Raw genomic sequence first — 22595 nt, forward strand, 5'->3', positions numbered from 1 at the left:
ACACTTGTGATTTAGGGCTATATAAATAAACATTGATTGATTGATTGATAGGAGCTGCACTGTGCCGTGATTTTACCAGTTTAGGAGTAGATTTTCCTCCATACACCCCTGCAATAGAACGTTTGATCCAAACAAAAAGTCAAAGGGTAACACCTCAGTGTAGTGATAAAATAAATCCACAAGATGGCGACATAGCGTGACATAGCGAACTGACGTCGCCGGAGAAGAAGACACATTCAGGGGCTAACCTCAAATCCGTAGTGAGAGTCTGCCTGCTTCATCATCGCCCAGAGGAGGCCAAGCTGAGGAGGAAGAAGAGGGAAACATGGCGTTCACATTCGCGGCCTTTTGTTACATGCTAGCGTTGCTGCTCACGGCGGCGCTCATCTTCTTCGCCATTTGGCACGTAAGTGTCGTCCCGGTGCTAACATGAAGGAAGCCTGCTCCTAAAGTTGGAGAGACAACAGGCCATGTTTAATGGGAACATAGCTACTGTAAAGTTACTTTACTTATATGACGTGAATGGACTGTTCTATCGCCTGGCTGGAATGTTCTAGAAACGTCTGTTTAGAATGTTGCCAAGCGCTGTCCGGGATTAAACCATTCAGCTATAGGCTCAACGTTGACCGCTTAAACGACAGTTTGTTCAGTCGTGGCTGTATATGTAGCTCCATGTTGCGTTATATAACGATGTTTGTCCGTTTTTTTTTATGGCTGCCGACACGTCAAAAGTTGTCGCTGTCAAACGCTAATGCGATTTGCTAGCTCGATAGCTAACGAGCTAGCATACCAAGGTGCTGCCCACTCCTCAGCAAGGAAAGCAGCTATTGGCTGTCGCTAGATGACGTCACCGCCTCATTTGCATAATTTATTTCAATAGACGCCGTAGGAGAGATACAAAAGTGAGTTTAAAAAAATCATAATGAATAATTATGATTTTTTTTTTTTTTTATTATCGGCCGATAAATGTTTAAAAAAATTTAATATCGGAAATTATCGTTTTTTTTTATCGGTATCGTTTTTTTAAAATTAAATCAACATAAAAAACACAAGATGCATTTACAATTAGTGCACCAACCCAAAAAACCTCCCTCCCCCATTTACACTCATTCACACAAAAGGGTTGTTTCTTTCTGTTACTAATATTCTGGTTCCTACATTATATATCAATATATATCAATACTGTCTGCAAGGGATACAGTCCATAAGCACACATGATTGTGCGTGCTGCTGGTCCACTAATAGTACTAACTTTAACAGTTAATTTTACTCATTTTCATTCATTACTAGTTTCTATGTAACTGTTTTTATATTGTTTTACTTTCTTTTTTATTCAAGAAAATGTTTTTAATTTATTTATCTTATTTATTTTTTTTTTTAAAGGACCTTATCTTCACCATGCCTGGTTGTCCAAATTAGGCATAATAATGTGTTAATTCCACGACTGTACATATCGGTATCAGTTATTAAGAGTTGGACAATATCGGAATATCGAAAATCGGCAAAAAAAGCCATTATCGGACATCCCTAATAATTGATTGAAACTGCAGATTAAAGTTCTCATTTTGATTCTTAGTTGTTTTAAAAAAATAAATGTTATGTGTTAATGTCAAATTTAAAAGAATGGAGGCTTGGGATTTTCAGTAACGAACCAAATATAATTATGATTGAAACTGTAGATTAACTTTCTCATTTTGATTCTTAGTTGTTTTAAAAAATAAAAAAATAAAAAATGTTATTTGTTAGTGTCAAATTTAAAAGAATGGAGGCTTGTGATTTTCAGTAATGAACCAAATATAATTATAGAATAGAAGAGAAAGTACTTTATTGATCCCTGGGGGAAATTCAGCACCACAGTTCGCTCACAATAGACAATAAACACTTAGGTATTTTTTACATGGGAATAATATAAATACAGTCTATTATACAACATTATTCACATGTGAATAATATAAATACAGTCTATTATACAACATTATTTACATGTTAAAAATATTTTAGATTTGTTTTAATTTTCTACCCACAGCTTTCAATTGGCCCTCAGCATAATTGTAAAAAATAAAATAAACATTGAGTTACTGGTGTGTAATTTTTAGGGCTGTTAAAATAACGAGATAACTCATGTGATTAAATCACAAAAAATTCATGCATTATATATTTTTTTTACATTAATTTATTTTGAAGTTGTTTACATTAACTATGCCTGAAAGGCAGCGTGGGTTGTTTGTCTCCAAGGTCAGTGCTCAGGTCAATGCATGAGCAAACAATATTTTGCTTCATATGAAACCCTGACAGGACTTTAGATATACCTTTACCAGGTTTTCAGCAAATAAATTACAAAGAAAATTGTGTATGACATTTAGATGATACATTTGCATTTGTGTTAAAATATCGGGGTCTTTTTTTACGTTCATTTGGATGATGTAATCCAGTAATTTACTGGCATAAATCATGATTATTAAAAATGCCAAAACTTTTTTTTTTTTAAATATATATATTATTTGACAGCACTAATAATTTTATATTACACTGATTTGCTTTTGTCAGCTCTAACAAAAAGTTGATGTTTTGCTATCGTTTAGCATATATTTTAACATCTGTAATGTACAAAAAGATTTGGACATGCCATGTAGGTAGGTCTTTATCAGACCTGGGCAAATTAAGGCCCGGGGCCCACATGCGGCCCGTTAAACCTTTTCAATCTGGCCCGGCGGACATTCCCAAATCATTTTTTTACATCTTTAAGATGGAAAGTGTAGCTGCCATTATGATGTGTAGTCATGTTTTCAAATGACCATAAGTCTTGAACTATACAAAGTATTTCAATGGTTGGAATCTGCGCTTTTGCATGATATTTTAGTGACTAGTGTTGTCCCGATGCCAATATTATTTCGATACTTTTCTAAATAAAGGGGACCAGAAAAAATTGCATTATTGGCTTTATTTTAACAAAAAATCTTAGAGTGTGGCGGACCGGTACTTTTCAGAGGCGGTATGGTACCGAATACGATTCATTAGTATTGCGGTACTATACTAATACCCGTATACCATACAACCCTACTAGTTACTATGGTAATCTACGTCACAGCAGCTCAGACAAGGCACCAAGCAGTGTGGGTGGGGAGCGTTTCCACAGAGTGTTTCCAGAGCCTGAAATGTGGGTGTCAGGGACAGACGCAGGCGGAGATTTTTTACAAGAAAGTTGTAAAGCTTAGTGATATATCAGATTGTAGGTGTTTTTGTTTTTTACCCTTCGCGTTCATATTTTGCTGTTTGTTTGTTGCATTTGGCTTGATTGTAAAATATGTCGATTGAGAGGGGGTGTGACGTTCATATGTTGTCAATATTCAGAGTTTTATCGTTCATAGAATAAATACAATTCCGTTTTTAAGGCGGTCTGTCATAACATTTTTGGCATTCAATCAGACTTTATTGTGAGGTTTTATATTTCTTTTCCTAACAATAGATATACCGGCCCCCAGACACATTTCTTTCTCTAAATTTGGCCCCCGAGTCAAAATAATTAATTGCCCAGGCCTGGTCTTTATTGTCATTGCACAAGTACAACAAAACTTTGTTTTCAGCACAAACTCGTTCAAGATTAGACAAACAAACAGTGTACAGGGTTACAGAACAGGAACGCTGATGGGTCGCCACAAGGCGCCCTGTAAAAGATAGGAAAAAGGTAAAACGCTGGGGAAGGATGAGTAAAAAAAATACCATCTAGACTGTGCTTCTAAGGGGGCCCAGTCTGGAGTGGGAAGAAAAACCTCCGTAGCAAAGCACATATACATATTACAACGTACATCTCGAGATATCTAGCAACAGTGGGGAGGGAGTGGGGGGCCATGGTGGCAGGCTGCAGCTCTCAGGCGCTGCCCATCCGTCCATCACCCCTATGGGATTTGCGTCAAGGGCGTTGGATTGGGGGTGGGGTATGTGTGTGTGGCATATATTTTTTTGTGGATGCATGTGTGTGTGTGTAAGCCTCAAATGAACTTTATCTGAATGACATGCATGCATGCCAAACATGCATTAAATGACATATTCATTGTGTGTGTGGACGTATCTTCCAGGGAGCAAACTTGCACAGGTTTAAACTTGGTGGATGATTTGTGCGATTAAAGGCGGTGCTTATCAAATGTAACTAGCAAGGAGCGCCTTTGACATTAGCCTGATTGAGGAATTAATATTTAGTTGTGCATTACGGTCATGTTCTGTCTGCAGATAATCGCGTTTGATGAGCTGAAGACGGACTACAAGAACCCCATAGATCAGTGCGACACTTTAAATCCGGTAAGTCCCCTCGCCGACTCCTCGAAGCTGCCACCTTCGCCGCAGGGAGCGCATGCGGAAATGCGCTGGTGGATTGGACGGAGTATAGAATAATCATTTCTCTGCACTGCTATGCTAAAAAGACCTGGCTGTTTAATTTGAATACACATGTTTCCTGCTGTCTCAACTCTAATGCTTTTCTTTTTGTTTGTTTGTTTCCTCCCTCCTTCCTCCACTTTGTGCACACATTGCTAAAAAAAAAAATAAGACAATAGAAAAGGTCAAAAAAGTAAAGAGAATCAAAATTGCATTGAAGGTTTGTACCAATTTTAACAAATGTTCAAATGCCCGCTCAGTTGAACTCTTCAGTCTTTGTCATTGTGCACGAAGAAGTGTTTGCAAACGTCTTTTCAGTTAACTGAAGCATCAAATGTTCATGTAGGCACCTTGAGTCCGCCTGGTGGTTGCTTTCGATCTTATTAGTTAGCTTTAATAAGTTGGTTATTTCTTCAGCAGTACTCTTTGACCAAATAATACCTGACAGCTTACTTGCATGTTAACCGAAAAGACTTGCAAAGGCGCCAAACATGCATGATATGATTATTATTATTATTACTACAACCTTCCCTTTGTTTGCATATCAAGTCAGTAACTTTCCCAGCAAGCTCAGGTGATCATGTGATCAGCAGTAATGTGGCGAGGCGTACACACTACACTTGTTTCTTTAAACCACTCCAATACACGTCGTGACTTGTTATCACGGTGTCTGGAAGGCATCTTTATTGCGTCTTTTCTTTTCGTTTCTCCAAAGCTAAAGTTTACGGCAAAAAAGTGCTGGAAGAAAACAAAAAGAATGTGAGGGAAAAACTCTTTTAGATGCCCTGACTCTTTGCAGATGCATGAGGAAATATAGTGTACATACAATAGGGATGTGAGGATACAATACATTCATGTCACAGTTGTTGTGACCAAAACTATCACGTTTATCATTATTTGTGCTTTTAACCTATTTATATACACACTCAAATCTTTTAACCAATTTTTTTTTTTTAAATAGCTATAATAAATTGGCCTTTGTGCGTGAATGTTGTCTGTTTGTGTTGGCCCTGCGCTGAGGTGTGGCGACTTGTCCAGGGTGTAGTGGGATAGGCTCCAGCCACCCCCATTGCCCCGAGAGAGACAAGCTGTAGAAAATAAATGGATGGATGAAATTAGAGATGTCCGATAATAGCTTTTTTGCCGATATCCCGATATTGTCTAACTCTTAATTACCGATTCCGATATCAACCGATACATACAGTCGTGGAATTAACACATTATTATGCCTAATTTTGTTGTGATGCCCCGCTGGATGCATTAAACAATGTAACAAGGTTTTCCAAAATAAATCAACTCAAGTTATGGAAAAAAATGCCAACATGGCACTGCCATATTTATTATTGAAGTCACAAAGTGCATTATTTTTTTTAACATGCCTCAAAACAGCAGCTTGGAATTTGGGACATGCTCTCCCTGCGAGAGCATGAGGAGGTTGAGGTGGGCGGGGTAGTATATTGTAGCGTCCCGGAAGAGTTAGTACTGCAAGGGGTTCTGGGTATTTGTTCTGTTGTGTTTATGTTGTGTAACGGTGCGGATGTTCTCCCGAAATGTGTTTGTCATTCTTGTTTGGTGTGGGTTCACAGTGTGGCGCATATTTGTAACAGTGTTAAAGTTATTTATACGGACACACTCAGTGTGACTTGTATGGCTGTTGACCAAGTATGCCTTGCATTCACTTGTGTGTGTGTGAAAAGCCGTAGATATTATGTGACTGGGCCGGCACGCAAAGGCAGTGCCTTTAAGGTTTATTGGCGCTCTGTGCTTCTCCCTACGTCCGTGTACACAGCGGCGTTTTAAAAAGTCTTAAATTGTACTTTTTGAAACCGATACCGATAATTTTGAAAGACATACCGATCATTTCCGATATTACATTTTAAAGCATTTATCGGCCGATAATATCGGCAGTCCGATAATATCGGACATCCCTAGATAAACTAAATAGACACACAATTAGGGCTAGGTACCAAATCTGGTACTTTTTTGGCACCGATCGAATCCCGCTGGTCCTACCAGGCATGGATTCACACAAAATCCAACAGTGCCATGTTACGCTACCAAAGTTGCAGGCGACGTTACACCCGGTTGCCAATTCAGCACTTTGGCACTTAGAAACACTCAAGCAGCACTGAAAGCAGACTCAGCCAAACTCACTCTAGGTGATGATGCAATTTTCATTGCCAATAAAGACACTTACTCCAAAAACACTCCAACACACATTAAGTATGGCTCCACTTTTCCACAAATGCGCTAGCCTGACGCTAATACACTTTGGCTTTGCCGTAGATTTAGCGATTTTAACTTTTTAATTTCTATGCCTTCAAATTTGTTAATGAAAACTACAACTGAGATGCACGTTAATATCAAACAGCTGGTGCGTATTAAGTACAATACTTACAGTATTAACCATTTTTATGGCGCACAGGTATCAAGGACTGAAATGGCCAACACACCATAAACTATATCCTACTGCCATCCAAAGGGTATCTGCAGGATTTAAAAAAAAGTCTTAAATCCGACAATTTGAACTTCACGCCTTAAAATGTCTCAAATTCGCCTATAGCCAAAGGTATTCGGAGCGGAATATTCAAAATGGCTGACGGAATTTGTGACATTTAGACGGTATTTACACATACTTTGCAAGTTGTAAATACAATTGGATATGGTTTAATGGCTACAATGAAACACAAGCATATAAAGTAGAAATGTCTGATAATATCGGCCTGCCGATATTATCGGCCAAGAAATGCTTTAAAATGTAATATCGGAAATTATCGGTTTCAAAAAGTAAAATTAATGACTTTTTAAAACGCCACTGTACGGAGCGGTACTTATCCGGTAAAACACGGACGTAGGGCATACTTGCCAACCCTCCCGATTTTCCCGGGAGACTCACGAATTTCAGTACCCCTCCCGAAAATCTCCCGGGGAAACCATTCTACTGAATTTCTCCCGATTTCCACCCGGACAACATTATTGGGGGTGTTCCTTAAAGGCACTGCCTTTAGCGTCCTCTACAACCTGTCGTCACGTTTGTTTTTCCTCCATACAAACAGCGTGCCGGCCCAGCCCCATAATATGTGCAGATTTTACACACATACAAGTGAATGCAAGGCATACTTGATCAACAGCCATACAGGTCACACTGAGGGTGGTCGTATAAACAACTGGGCGGTATAGCTCAGTTGGTAGAGTGGCCTTGCCAGCAACTTGAGGGTTCCAGGTTCGATTCCCGCTTCCGCCATCCGAGTCAATGCCGTTGTGTCCTTGAGCAAGACACTTTACCCACCTGCTCCCAGTGCCACCCACACTGGTTTAAATGTAACTTAGATATTGGGTTTCACTATGTAAAGCGCTTTGAGTCACTAGAGAAAAGCGCTATATAAATATAATTCACTTCACTTCACTGTTACAAATATGTGCCTCACTGTGAACCCACACCAAACAAGAATGACAAACACATTTCGGGAGAACATCCGCACCGTAACACAACATAAACACAACAGAACAAATACCCAGAACCCCTTGCAGCACTAACTCTTCCGGGACGCTTCAATATACACCCCCCGCTACCACCAAACCCCGCCCACCAAAAAATAATGCACTTTGTGACATCAATAATAAATATGGCAGTGCCATGTTGGCACTTTTTTCCATAACTGGAGTTGAAGTTATTCTCTTATTTTGGAAAACCTTGTTTTTGATTGATTGATTGAAACTTGTATTAGTAGATTGCACAGTACAGTACATATTCCGTACAATTGACCACTAAATGGTAACACCCCAATAAGTTTTTTAACTTGTTTAAGTCGGGGTCCACGTTAATCAATTCATGGTAAAGTTACATTGTTTAATGCCTCCAGCGGGGCATCACAACAAAATTAGGCATAATAATGTGTTAATTCCACGACTGTATATCGTATCGGTTGATATCAGAATCGGTAATTAAGAGTTGGACAATATCGGAATATCGGATATCGGCAAAAAACCCGACAATAGACACATAATCAATATAAAATGCATTTGATATTTGATATTTTTTGAACAGAAGAAACCAGAAATTATGAAGCAAGATTTGTTGCATGAAGTCACTCGCACTATGGGAACCCAGAAACAGTCACTGAGCAATGGGAGTGACACGCCAACCACCAATCACGTAACAGTATTAACTACTAAGTTTGGTTGCGCCGTCTTGCTGTCTCACCGTGGATTCTCTACAAGAGAAACTGATATCTTGATACATCAACTCAACAGAAACTTGTCCTCAGTTGTGTTGGTTTTAATGCAGACCGTGCAGCAACATCCTGACACTTCCAATGTGTCCGTTTAGAATAGAATGGACTTTATTGTCATTATATTTGGAAATAACGAGATTAAGGACTCCAATTTAAGGTGCGGCAGTGGGAACAAATATGGGATAAAAATAAATGACACGAGGTAATAAAGATAAAACTAAGAATTGAAATAAACAGACTACTATCCAATAAAAATAATAAGCAATCCTGTACAATATACAAAACACTATACAAATACAAAATACTAGGGGTGAAACGGTACACAAAAATTTCGGTTCGGTACGTACCTCTGTTTAGAGGTCACGGTTTGGTTCATTTTCGGTACAGTAAGAAAACAACAAAATATACATTTTTAGGTTATTTATTTACCAAATTTGCAAAATCTTCCACCAAAAATATTTTTCTTAGTGGAATATTTGATGTGAAGTAATGGGAATCTTGGATAGGTCAATAATTCATAATAACATTGATTTTGATTCAATATTATGTTTTGAGCAATGACAGTTTGAAAGAAAAAAAAAACAGCTTTGTTTTATTAGTCAACATTGTAACTTTTTCTAAATTACATTTAACCTTTTTTATTTCACTTTTGTTATGTTTTGGTTTATTTTAATAGTATTTTTAGAATGTGCCGTGGGCCTTTAAAACATTAGCTGTGGGCCGCAAATGGCCTCCGGGGCACACATTTGACACCCCTGCTATAGATAATAAAAAATTAAATGTGATAAATCTATGGATAAAAAGCAGAGCCTGGCGACGCATGCGCGTTTATCATAACTCTCTCTCTCTCTCTGTCTCTGCCCCTCCCTCACCAATGCCGCTGCGCGCACAATTTGTTTTGTTTTTAACCCCTTCTTAACCCTGAACGTACATTGAAAGTACATGCAACCCTAACTCAAAATGCCGGACATTTGAGGCATTTAAGAAACTCCGCCCTGACAGCCCCGCAAAAGAGGACATGTCCTGTGAAAAGAGGACGTATGATCAGTCTATCGTAGCCCGTTTTTAGCTGCTAGCATGCCGTGTGTTGTGCCTCGGTGTGCATTGTTTACACAACGTGCGTTACGCTACTTAATATGTCCGTGTGGAAACTCGTTCGGTACACCTCCGAACCTAACCGAAACGGTTCAATACAAATACACGTACCGTTACACCCCTACAATACACAGAATAAGACGAGCAGCTTCCCAAACTACCCTGTGTAGTGTTCAATAGCCTATACACTACTGCCATCTAGTGTCTCCAAACTATCTTCAAATTTACTGCAATAATTTTACCACTGATAAATAGCACCCTTGGTAAGTTGGAAATTGTATTACTGAATTTATTGGCAGGCTTAAGTAAGTCATAAAAAATATAAATTATCAATATCGATCAGTATAAAAAATGTGATATCGTTTTTAGCCGACTCGCCCAGCCCTAATTGTTGTCATTCCTACGTGCGAGGTGATGTGTGCATCTTTAGCCACACCCTAGTCCACAACCTCACCAGTCTTGGCGCTGGCCGCCTGTCACCTGAGGTTTGGAGCAGATGGAGCAATGTTGTCCGTGTCAGCAGTTTAGATTGCATTGTTGCTGATTGGTCAGTAAGTTGACTAGTGGGAGGAGCTAATTGAGTGTGGAAAGTGATAACCGCGGATTGAAATAAGAACATTTCTTAAAGTGATATTTGTCAGCAGAGTGCAGACTTTCAACACATTACAAGTCACCTTCCAACACCAATGCATGGCTTACATGTGGTGCCTCCATCTGCCCCCGCATGCTTCCTACCCACTGTCTGTTTTGTCAGGAAGTGCCTTGAAATATTATGTGTTTAATAATTCACTTTTTGCTTGAGTAATATTACCTCCGCCAAGCGCAAATGCGACCTTGACTTTGCCCTTGTCACCGGCTGACGCTTTGAATCTCTCACAATTGTAAAGTTTTTGTGTGGATTTAAAATATTTTAGCTTTTGCCCGGGTGTCGAACGAATGACGAGTAGTTAGTTGATCAACAATCACTTAATTCAAAGGAAAAACTACTGCAATAGTAAGGATATGGTAGGATAGACCAGAAGTTTTCTAACTTTTTGACCACTCTAATATTAAATGAATGGTAAATGGGTCATACTTGTATAGCACTTTCTACCTTCAAGGTACTCAGTGTCTTGCTCAAGGACACAACGGGCATGACTACTCAGTAGCCTGGTGGTTGGAGTGTCCGCCCTGAGATCGGTAGGTCGTGAGTTCAAATCCCAGCTGAGTCATACCAAAGACTATAAAAATGGGACCCATTACCTCCCTGCTTGGCACTCAGCTTCAAGGGTTGGAATTGGGGGTTAAATCACCAAAAATGATTCCCGGGCGCGGCCACCGCTGCTGCTCACTGCTCCCCTCACCTCCCAGGGGGTGATCAAGGGTGATGGGTCAAATGCAGAGGACACATTTCACCACACCTAGTGTGTGTGTGTGTGTGTGTGTGTGTGTGAGACAATCATTGGTATTTTAACTGACTAGGATGGCAGATGCTAGGGATCGAACCAGGAACCCGCGAGTTGCTGGCACGGCTGCTCTACCAACCGAGCCACGCCTCCCCCAACACAGAGTAATCTTACTCTTAATTTTAGTCATATTCAATAATTTAATTCTAACCTACTTAAAGTTAAACAGGATAAATCTTGTCAAATGATATGAAAGCATGTGTTAATCACAAAGATTATTAAGGCTTAGGTCAGGCTGATTGCAAAGATAAATACTTATCAAATATATTGCAAATTAAGGGATTTATAAAAACGGATTAAAATTACATTTACAATAATTTATGCGGTACTAAAATAAATACATTGTAACTAAATAAAAACAACAGTATGTTTATTAAATTAACTCGCAATAAAATTTAGATGCAAATTAAAACATAGCTTCACCACTTTAGTCATAATCTTTGCGCTTAAACTTCTGTGACTTTAGCTCCAGACTTCTAATGTTGTCATTACTGCCACAAGTGGTGGAAAAGTGTATTACAACTGATTACAAAAATAAATACTCATCAAATGTACTGCAAATGAAGGTGCGGATGAAAAATACATTAACATTCAATTATGTGGTGCTAAAATAAATACATTAACTAAATTAATTATAAAAAATACATAAAGTATGTTTATTAAATTAACTCGCAATAACATTTAGATGCAAATTAAAACATAGCTTCACTACTTTAGTCATAATCTTTGCGCTTAAACGTCTGTGACTTTAGCTCCAGACTTCTAATGTTGTCATTACTGCCACAAGTGGTGGAAAAGTGTATTACAACTGATTACAAAAATAAATACTCATCAAATGTACTGCAAATTAAGGTACAGATGAAAAATAAATTAACATTCAATTATGTGGTGCTAAAATAAATACATTAACTAAATTAATTTTTAAAAATACATAAAGTATGTTTATTAAATTCATTTGCAATAAAATTTAGGTGCAAATTAAAAAAAACAGCTTCACTGCTTTAGTCATAATCTTTGCACTCAAGAAACTTCTGACTTCTTCTAATGTTGTCATTACTGCCACAAGTGGTGGAAAAGTGTATTACAACTGAATACAAAAATAAATACTCATCAAATATACTGCAAATTAAGGAACTTGTAAAAACGGATGAAAAATACATTAACATTCAATTATGCGGTACTAAAATAAATACATAAACTCAATTAATTAAAAAAAATACATATAGTATGTTTATTAAATTAACTCGCAATAAAATGTAGGTGCAAATAAATAAAAACACACAGCTTCACTGCTTTAGTCATAATCTTTGCGCTCAAGAAACTTCTGTAACTTCTTCTAATGTTGTCATTACTGCCACAAGTGGTGAAAAAAGTGTATTACAACTGATTACAAAAATAAATACTCATCAAATATACTGCAAATTAAGGGACTTATAAAAATGGATGAAAAATACATTAACATTCAATTATGCGGTACAAAAATAAATACATTAACTCAATTAATTTAAAAAAATACATAAAGTGTTTATTAAATTAACTCGCAATAAAATTTAGGTGCAAATAAAAAAAAAACAGCTTCACTGCTTTAGTCATAATCTTTGCGCTCAAGAAACTACTGACTTCTTCTAATGTTGTCATTACTGCCACAAGTGGTGAAAAAAGTGTATTACAACTGATTACAAAAATAAATACTCATCAAATATACTGCAAATTAAGGGATTTATAAAAATGGATGAAAAATACATTAACATTCAATTATGCGGTACTAAAATAAATACATAAACTAAATTAATTTAAAAAAATACATATAGTATGTTTATTAAATTAACTTGCAATAAAATTTAGGTGCAAATAAATAAAAACACACAGCTTCACTGCTTTAGTCATAATCTTTGCGCTCAAACTTCTGTAACTTCTTCTAATGTTGTCATTACTGCCACAAGTGGTGAAAAAAGTGTATTACAACTGATTACAAAAATAAATACTCATCAAATATACTGCAAATTAAGGGACTTATAAAAATGGATGAAAAATACATTAACATTCAATTATGCGGTACAAAAAATAAATACATTAACTCAATTAATTTAAAAAAATACATAAAGTATGTTTATTAAATTAACTCGCAATAAAATGTAGGTGCAAATTTTTAAAAAACACGGCTTCACTGCTTTAGTCATAATCTCTGCGCTCAAGAAACTTCTGACTTCTAATGTTGTCATTACTGCCACAAGTGGTGGAAAAGTGTATTACAACTGAATACTGCTGCGTCCCATACGGACCACAGCTGAGAAAGATGTTTTTTCGCTGCCCAACAATGGACCTATAGCTAAGAAACACTGTTATCCCACAACAGGGACATTATGAGATTGCAGTGAAGGTTCAAAAAGTTCTCAAAATATTAAAAGTAACGCAAAAGTCGTGAAAATGCCACGCCTGGATGCGCAGTCCCTAAGAAGTTTAAACGAAAAGTTAAAAAACACATGAAAACAAGAGGGAAGCATTAAAAAATAGAACGGCGGATAAAAAAAAGAAAAAGCGAAGACCACCTGCCATTTCAGCAAAGCCATGTTTACATAAAGCAACAAAAGCAAAACTCAATGAAAAAGTAGAAATGAGTAATAAATAAATGGCACTTAACACTTTTTGTTCATAGATATATTAGATGTGCCATGATGTGTATATCAGCGCACAAGTAAAACACCTGCTGGAATCTCAACAGCACAGAACTTTACCAAACATGAAGGAAGTTGTTGCCAAGTTTTTGAGCTGAGACAACAGTGCAGGAAGGAGCTCTGTAAGGTCACATGACATTTGGAAAAAATGCTAATGGTGGATTATTGGATGGGATGTACTGTACGGTATTGTGGTAAAAAGAACACAAATGTTAATTGCATTGACCTGACAACTGTGAGAACGTATGAATCAATCAACACCTTTGTTCATTTCGTACTAGTCACTGCTGTTGTGTCCTTAGGCAAGACACTTTACCCACCTGCTCCCAGTGCCACCCACACTGCTTTAAATGGAGCTTAGATATTGGGTTTCACTATGTAAAGCGCTTTGAGTCACTAGAGAAAAAGCGCTATATAAATATAATTCCCATTTCAACACATTTTTCCTAGGGCTGGGCCATAAAATGTTATCAATATATATCGCGTTGGACACAAAATAAATATCAATTAAAAAATGCGTTCAATAAAACTATAGATAATTTTTTTTCTGCCACTTTGTCGGAAGAAATAGTTAGTTGTGAAGTAAGGTACGTTGCATGAACAAAGTCAATCGCTCTCTGGTAACCGAGCAAGGCAGGAAGTGACACACTAACAGCCAATCAGGTAACAGTAGCAACTATAAAGTTTGGTTGAGTCTTTGCATGAAGAGAGAGGAGAAAGTAAAAATGAGCGCTGCAGAGAGCAAATAAATTGTGGATAAAACAAGAAAAAATCACTTTGACAATATGGCAGATTTTGGGATTTATTAAAAAGGACCGTAGTCAGACCAATGTGGTCTGGAAATGATGCAAGGCACTCATCCCCACCAAGACTAGTAATACCACACCACCTTAACCATGCTCACCCTTCAGAGCACAGCTGTAACTTCTTGGCATTAAACCTGCAGAAAATAGTTCTTCTCAGGTTTCTCTGTTCACATTTTCACACTTTGCACTATTTTGTTACACTTTATTAAGCATTTCTTACTTATTCCTTGTTTTTGCACCTTCATTTGAAGAGGTTATTAAGTGTTTAATGTGATTTTAGAATGTTGTTCACATTGAGTATTTTCCATGCTTGTTTGGCATTTCCTTTCCTTTCTGCCTTGATATTAGTTTAGTTTATTATTTCTTCGGTCAGTGGTCAACACAATAAACAAACAGTTGTACATTCATAAATTGAAAATGTTGCAGACCGAAAGGGTTTAGGCTGAAGTTGAACACTTATTGCGCCTAACCCTATAAACAATGTCCAATACAAGATGAGCTTCCAAAAATTATTAAATTTCCTTTGTACAACATATTATAAATACACATTATACACAACATAAACACAGTTCAATTATATACACAGTAAAGACATGTGAAATATCCTTGTACATGTGTTAGTTAAACCTTTGTACCAATTATATACAAACAATTATACTTCCATTATTATTTACATCCCACATTTAGTTTTTAATCAACATTGATCATAGTATTAACTACCGTGTTGATTCAAGAGTGATATATTTTTCCAAGACATTGGTCTTAAAGTGTTTTTTAAATGTGTGAATGGAACTGGAACATTTGAAGGAATCATCCAAGCTGAACCCCCCTGACAGAAACACATCTACTTCTTAAGCTCCTTCTTATGTTTGCTTTCTGAAAGAAAATATCTGAGGGGATTATAATCAGAGGAAGGTTACATTTGAAATAAAAATGTTATATATTTTTCTCCTGGTCCTTATTTTCCATAGGTCATAAAAAACATCATTGATTATCAATATTGACATGTATAAAACATGTCATGATAAAGTTGTCAGTCATATTGCCCAGCCCTATGACACACACACACACAGCATATTTTGTGCCTTAAACCAGCGGATGTCCACTGGGAAACATCGAGTTAATTTCTCCATGTCAGGTTTTGCACCGTGCGTCCATTTTAATGTCTTATTGTGACAATTTGTGTCACTTTTCTAAACAGTTCTGTCTTGGCGGAGGTTCATCCGGTTCAAGTTGTGCAAGATGACATGATGTCACATCACATTTGATCTCCAGCATGATGTCTCACTTTGATGCTTTTTCTATGACGGTTTATTTATGTCCTTTTGCTCGTGACTGATGTCTGCTTCCTGCTTTCAGCTGGTGCTCCCAGAGTATCTCATCCACTTCTTCTTCTGCGTCATGTTCTTGTGTGCGGCCGAGTGGCTAACGCTCTGCCTCAACCTGCCGCTGCTGGCCTATCACGTGTGGAGGTAGGTGCGACGGTCACTCTGAGAAACACCGCAGCTTTTTGTGCCTTCAACTACGCTCCCCCCCCCCCCCGCAGGTACACGAACAGACCCGTGATGAGCGGTCCGGGACTTTACGACCCGACCACCATCATGAACGCCGACATCCTGGCCTTCTGTCAGAAGGAAGGCTGGTGCAAGCTGGCCTTCTACCTCCTGTCCTTCTTCTACTATCTCTACGGGTAAATGTCTTCTTTTGACTAAAATCTACTTCATTAACTTACTCTTAGTCAACAGGAATATAAAGGTTAAGGCATCTATAAAGTACAACAAAACAAACACATCCAATTGATTTGGCATTTGATTAGCCTGTTAGCATTATTACAAACCCCGTTTCCATATAAGTTGGGAAATTGTGTTAGATGTAAATATAAACGGAATACAATGATTTGTGAATCCTTTTTAACCCATATTCACTTGAATGCACTACAAAGACAAGATATTTGATGTTCAAACTCAAAAACTTTTTTTTTTTTTTTTTGCAAATAATAATTAACTTAGAATTTTATGGCTGCAACACGTGCCAAAGTAGTTTGGAAAGGGCATGTTCACCACTGTGTTACATGGCCTTTCCTTTTAACAACACTCAGTAAACGTTTGGGAACTGAGGAGACACATTTTTGAAGCTTCTCAGGTGGAATTCTTTCCTATTCTTGCTTGATGTACAGCTTAAGTTGTTCAACAGTCCGGGGGTCTCCGTTGTGCTATTTTAGGCTTCATAATGCGCCACACATTTTCAATGGGAGACAGGTCTGGACTACAGGCAGGCCAGTCTAGTACCCGCACTCTTTTACTATGAAGCCACGTTGATGTAACACATGGCTTGACATTGTCTTGCTGAAATAAGCAGGGGCGTCCATGGTAACATTGCTTGGATGGCAACATACGTTGCTCCAAAACCTGTATGTACCTTTCAGCATTAATGGTGCCTTCACAGATGTGTAAGTTACCCATGTCTTGGGCACTAATACACCCCCATACCATCACAGATGCTGGCTTTTCAACTTTGCGTCTAGAACAATCCGGATGGTTCTTTTCCTCTTTGGTCCGGAGGACACGACGTCCACAGTTTCCAAAAACAATTTGAAATGTGGACTTGTCAGACCACAGAACACTTTTCCACTTTGTATCAGTCCATCTTAGATGAGCTCAGGCCCAGCAAAGCCGACGGAGTTTCTGGGTGTTGTTGATAAACGGCTTTCGCCTTGCATAGGATAGTTTTAACTTGCACTTACAGATGTAGCAACCAACTGTAGTTACTGACAGTGGGTTTCTGAAGTGTTCCTGAGCCCATGTGGTGATATCCTTTACACACTGATGTCACTTTTTGATGCAGTACAGCCTGAGGGATCGAAGGTCATGGGCTTAGTTGCTTACGTGCAGTGATTTCTCCAGATTCTCTGAACCCTTTGATGATATTACGGACCCTAGATGGTGAAATCCCTAAATTCCTTGCAATAGCTGGTTGAGAAAGGTTTTTCTTAAACTGTTCAACAATTTGCTCACGCATTTGTTGACAAAGTGGTGACCCTCGCCTCATCCTTGTTTGTGAATGACTGAGCATTTCATGGAATCTACTTTTATACCCAATCATGGCACCCACCTGTTCCCAATTAGCCTGTTCACCTGTGGGATGTTCCAAATAAGTGTTTGATGAGCATTCCTCAACTTTATCAGTATTTATTGCCACCTTTCCCAACTTCTTTGTCACGTGTTGCTGGCATCAAATTTTAAAGTTAATGATTATTTGCAAAAAAAAAAAAAAGTTTATCAGTTTGAACATCAAATATGTTGTCTTTGTAGCATATTCAACTGAATATGGGTTGAAAATGATTTGCAAATCATTGTATTCCGTTTATATTTACATCTAACACAATTTCCCAATTCATATGGAAACGGGGTTTGTATTTCCGTTCAATCTAACTACCGTATTTTCCAGACTGGAGCGTGCACCGGTATATAAGCCAGACCCAACAAAATTTAGAAGAGAAAACTATTTTTTCATATATTAGCTGCACCAGGCTATGTTGTGTTATTTACACGATGAAGTGATTTGTATTAATATATAGTGCTTTTTCTCTCATTACTCAAAGCAATTTACATTCTCTACTAGGGGTGTAACGGTACACAAAAATTTCGGTTCGGTACGTACCTCGGTTTAGGGGTCACGGTTCGGTTCATTTTCGGTACAGTAAGAAAACAACAAAATATTAATTTTTTTGGTTATTTATTTACCAAATTTGTAAACAATGGCTTTATCCTTTTAACACTGGGAACACTATAATAATTCTGCCCACGTTAATCAACATTAAACTGGCTCAGATTAAATAAAATGACAAAACTTTTCTTCGACATATAAAAAGTGCAACATTAAACAGTTTCAAGTCAACTCATCATGCTTAATGTATTACAGCATTTGGGAAGCCTGTAGTTGATTTTTTATGTAAATGTTATATTTTTATCAACATGTGATAGCAAGGAACCGGCAAGTCAAAACTAGGCTGCTCCATTACTAATGATTAATGTAACTATAGCTGAAAAAATGGTACAATAGCAATAGGAGAGACTATTCATCCCTGAACACCATGGAGTTCATGTAGGCTTAATGATGCAGTTACATTATTATATCAACTATCAGAGACAGAAACTCTTCATTTAACATAATGTCCTTTTTTGCTGCTTCAACACAGCTCAATCAACACAGAAAAAGCTAAAACGAAATGACAGACAGGGCTTTGCTGTCCGTAACACACACACACCGCAAAATGAGCTAACGTTACGCTAAAAGCGAATTAGCCTTCACCTCAAGCCAGGACTGCGAGAGAGCTGAACTGCCTTTTATATTTCTAGAAGGTCAACAGTCTCATAGTGATGTTACTAGTAGTTGACTGGGAGGTGTTTATTATAATTTGGGGAGAGTCCGCAGCCTGATGCTTACCTGCTAAACGCTAAGCACTGACTACATGCGCTCTGAATACGCACTGCTGATTGGCTGTTACCGCTCTGTTTGTAACCAATCAGATGGTTGTGTGGGTGGGACAATGCTGGATGCTGTATAGAGGACTGACAGAGGCAGAGGCAGAAGGAAGCGGAGGCGGCTACTTAATATGTTCGTGTGGAAACTCGGTCGGTACACCTCCGAACCAAAACGGTTCAATACAAATACACGTACCGTTACACCCCTATTATCTACATATTCAAGCTATATTTAAACCAGTGTGGGTGGCACTGGGAGGAAGGTGGGTGGAGTGTTTTGCCCAAAGACAACGGCAGTGGGAAACGAAGTTGCTGGCACGGCCGCTCTACCAACCGAGCCACAGAAAGATCTTGTAAATGTTTGTTGACATACCTTAATTGTTTCCAAACGGTGCCTGGTAACACGGCAGTAAAACGGCCGATCAAACAAAACAGAAGTCATCGTCATGGACCCACTAGCTGTGGAAGTTATCTCTCTAAATCAACTCAACAGACTCAATAACTTCATGGTGACGTCTTGGTGAATTTACTGAGGGATTTGTGAAATTAAAACAATACAAAAATTATTTTTTCTAAACTAATATTAGCTAATACTGACGTTAGCTTGATTACATTACGACAGCACGTACAAATATACATGAAAACACTCCTACAGACATCCCACATGGGCCGGTTTAGTAAGTATGAGTAGTTTTAGGCATATTGTAAAACTCACATACGTTGCTTGGAGCAATGAATGAAGAATCCAGAGTATGAATAAAGAGTAAAAACGCTATGGTTGACTAGAAAACAGAACCTGATGGAGCCTGAGAGGTGTTGCAAAGAGGAACAAAGATAATTGCTGCCAAAGGTGCGTCAACAAAGTATTGAGCAAAGGCTCTGAATACTTAAGCACCGGTAAATTTAGGGGTGTAACGGTACACAAAAATTCCGGTTTGGTACGTACCTCGGTTTGATTCATTTTCGATACGGTAAGAAAACAACAAATTATACATTTTTGGGTTATTTATTTACCAAATTTGCAAAATCTTCCACCAAAAATATTTTTCTTAGTGGAATATTTGATGTGGAGTAATGGGAACCTTGGATAGGTCAATAATTCATAATAACATTGATTTTGATTCAATATTATGTTTTGACAGTTTGAAAGAAAAAAAAACAGCTTTGTTTTATTAGTCAACATTGCAACTTTTTCTAAATTACATTTAACCTTTAAGCTTTTTTATTTCACTTTTGTTATGTTTTTGTTTATTTTAATAGTATTTTTAGAATGTGCCGTGGGCCTTTAAAACATTAGCTGTGGGCAGCAAATGGCCTCCGGGGCACACTTTTGACACCCCTGCTATAGATAATAAAAAATTCATCCGTCCATCCATTTTCTACCGCTTATTCCCTTAAATGTGATAAATCTATGGATAAAAAGCAGAGCCTGGCGACGCATGCGCGTTTATCATAACTCTCTCTCTCTCTCTGTCTCTGCCCCTCCCTCACCAATGCTGCTGCGCGCACATTTTTTTTTTGTTTTTAACCCCTTCTTAACCCTGAACGTACATTGAAAATACACCCCACACTAACTCAAAATGCCGGACATTTGAGGCATTTAAGAAACTCCGCCCTGACAGCTCCGCAAAAGAGGACATGTCCGGTGAAAAGAGGACGTATGGTCAGTCTATCGTAGCCCATTAGCATGCCGTGTGTTGTGCCTCGGTGTGCATTGTTTACACAACGTGCGTTACGCTACTTAATATGTCCGTGTGGAAACTCGTTCGGTACACCTCCGAACCGAACCGAACTCCCGTACCGAAATGGTTCAATACAAATACACATACCGTTACACCCCTAGGTACATGTTAATTTTTGTTTGTTTGAAAAACAATTTTTCCACATTGTCATTATGGGTATTGTTTGTAGAATTTTAAGGACAAAATTAGATTTGTTCCATTATGAAATAAGGCAGTAACCTAACAAAATGTGTGGAAAAAGTGAAGCGCTGTGAATACTTTCCGGATGCACTTTACTTGGAATCGGATCGACACAAAAGTCCTAGCATGGTCCCCCCCCTACTCTGGATGGCGATCGAAAAAAACAAACAAAGTTAAACTCACCAAGTATGAACTTTTCTTGACGCTGCTTTTTTGTCTCCGGAACAGCATGATCTACGTCCTGGTGAGCTCATAAAGCCGAGCAGGTCTGGAGGCACGGGGACACGTGGATGTCAGTGCTGGACACGGCGGCGACTGCAGACCATCGCCAATCAGCAACATTACGAAGACGCCATCATGAATCCCGGGGGGTCTGCAGCGCTGGTTAATCGCAACCGTCGTTCAACATTTGATGGACTTACCCTGAAAAGGACTGTTAGGCTTTTTTTTTTTCCCCCCTCCCGCTCCACAATTTCCTCTTGTTTTCTTCTTAATGGAGCTGATGGTGGTGTTCATGCTGGGGGTTCTGCTAGGTTGATTACAAGCTGGTTATGAGAGTTGTATTAGCTAGTTCAGTAGAACATGAGGACAATTCAACCGCCATCGCATCATTGCAGTGTTAAAGTAGTCCAATTCAAAAAGTACACTAAACAATCAACAGTGATGTATTCACTACAAATACTGCCGCTTTGTTGTTGTTCATTGTACTTTTTATTTCTGTTGTATTTTTACGTCCAACGCCAACTTAGAACTCCTGTGTTTGTTTTTCGGTTTATGTGTCGTATTTGTAATGTTCTCACAGCAGCACTCCTCAAAATTTCACCGAGTTCGGGGCGGTCAAACATGTTTATTGACATAATCAAGTGTACATTGTGTCCAGAGAACAGGGTGAAGATTTTATTGTATCACTTGATCCCAAAGTGTCACCTCTATAAGACTTGAGTTTGACTAAATAAAACCATTTAAGTTTGTTTTTTCTAATCGTGTCATCACAAGGACATGAAAATAGAAACTACCGTATTTTTTGGACTATAAGTCGCAGTTTTTTTTCATAGTTTGGCCAGGGGTGCGACTTATACTCAGGAGCGACTTATGTGTGAAATTATTAACAAATTACCATAAAATATCAAATAATATTATTTATCTCATTCACGTAAGAGACTAGACGTATAAGATTTCATGGGATTTAGCGATTAGGAGTAGGGATGTCCCGATCCAGGTTTTTGCACTTCCGATACGATACCGGCCTATCCGAGCATGTATTAAAGTTTAAAGTTATTTAGCCTACGGTACTTAGTTGTCAGAATCATGTTGAAAAGGGTTTTAGTACTCTTGATAACAACTAGCCAGCTGAATTAGGGGAGTTTGAATAATACACAATGGTTGGTAACAAGAAACTGACCTGTTTATTCAAGGATAAACACAAAATAGACAAAATTATACATGACAAACAGAAATGGCATCATTGAACTAGGGCTGGGCGATATGGCCTTTTTTTAAATATTGCGATATTTTAAGGCCATGTCACGATACACCATATATATGTGGATATTTTGCCTTAG

The 22595-nt window shown here is 38.1% G+C and overlaps 1 protein-coding gene across 1 annotated transcript; it reads left to right on the top strand.

The window, feature by feature from the left end:
- Nucleotides 1–262: 262 nt before the first annotated feature.
- On the top strand, nucleotides 263–22004 carry cnih1 (cornichon family member 1). Its single transcript, XM_061969048.1, has 5 exons — nucleotides 263–406; nucleotides 4228–4296; nucleotides 15987–16099; nucleotides 16174–16317; nucleotides 21262–22004. The coding sequence occupies exons 1-5, from the start codon at nucleotides 326–328 to the stop codon at nucleotides 21287–21289; spliced, it is 435 nt and encodes a 144-aa protein (XP_061825032.1). The 5' UTR covers nucleotides 263–325; the 3' UTR covers nucleotides 21290–22004.
- The last annotated feature ends 591 nt before the right edge of the window (nucleotides 22005–22595 follow it).

This window comes from Nerophis lumbriciformis, linkage group LG08 (genome assembly GCF_033978685.3).
Source record: "Nerophis lumbriciformis linkage group LG08, RoL_Nlum_v2.1, whole genome shotgun sequence".
Classification (NCBI taxonomy): Eukaryota; Metazoa; Chordata; class Actinopteri; order Syngnathiformes; family Syngnathidae; genus Nerophis; species Nerophis lumbriciformis.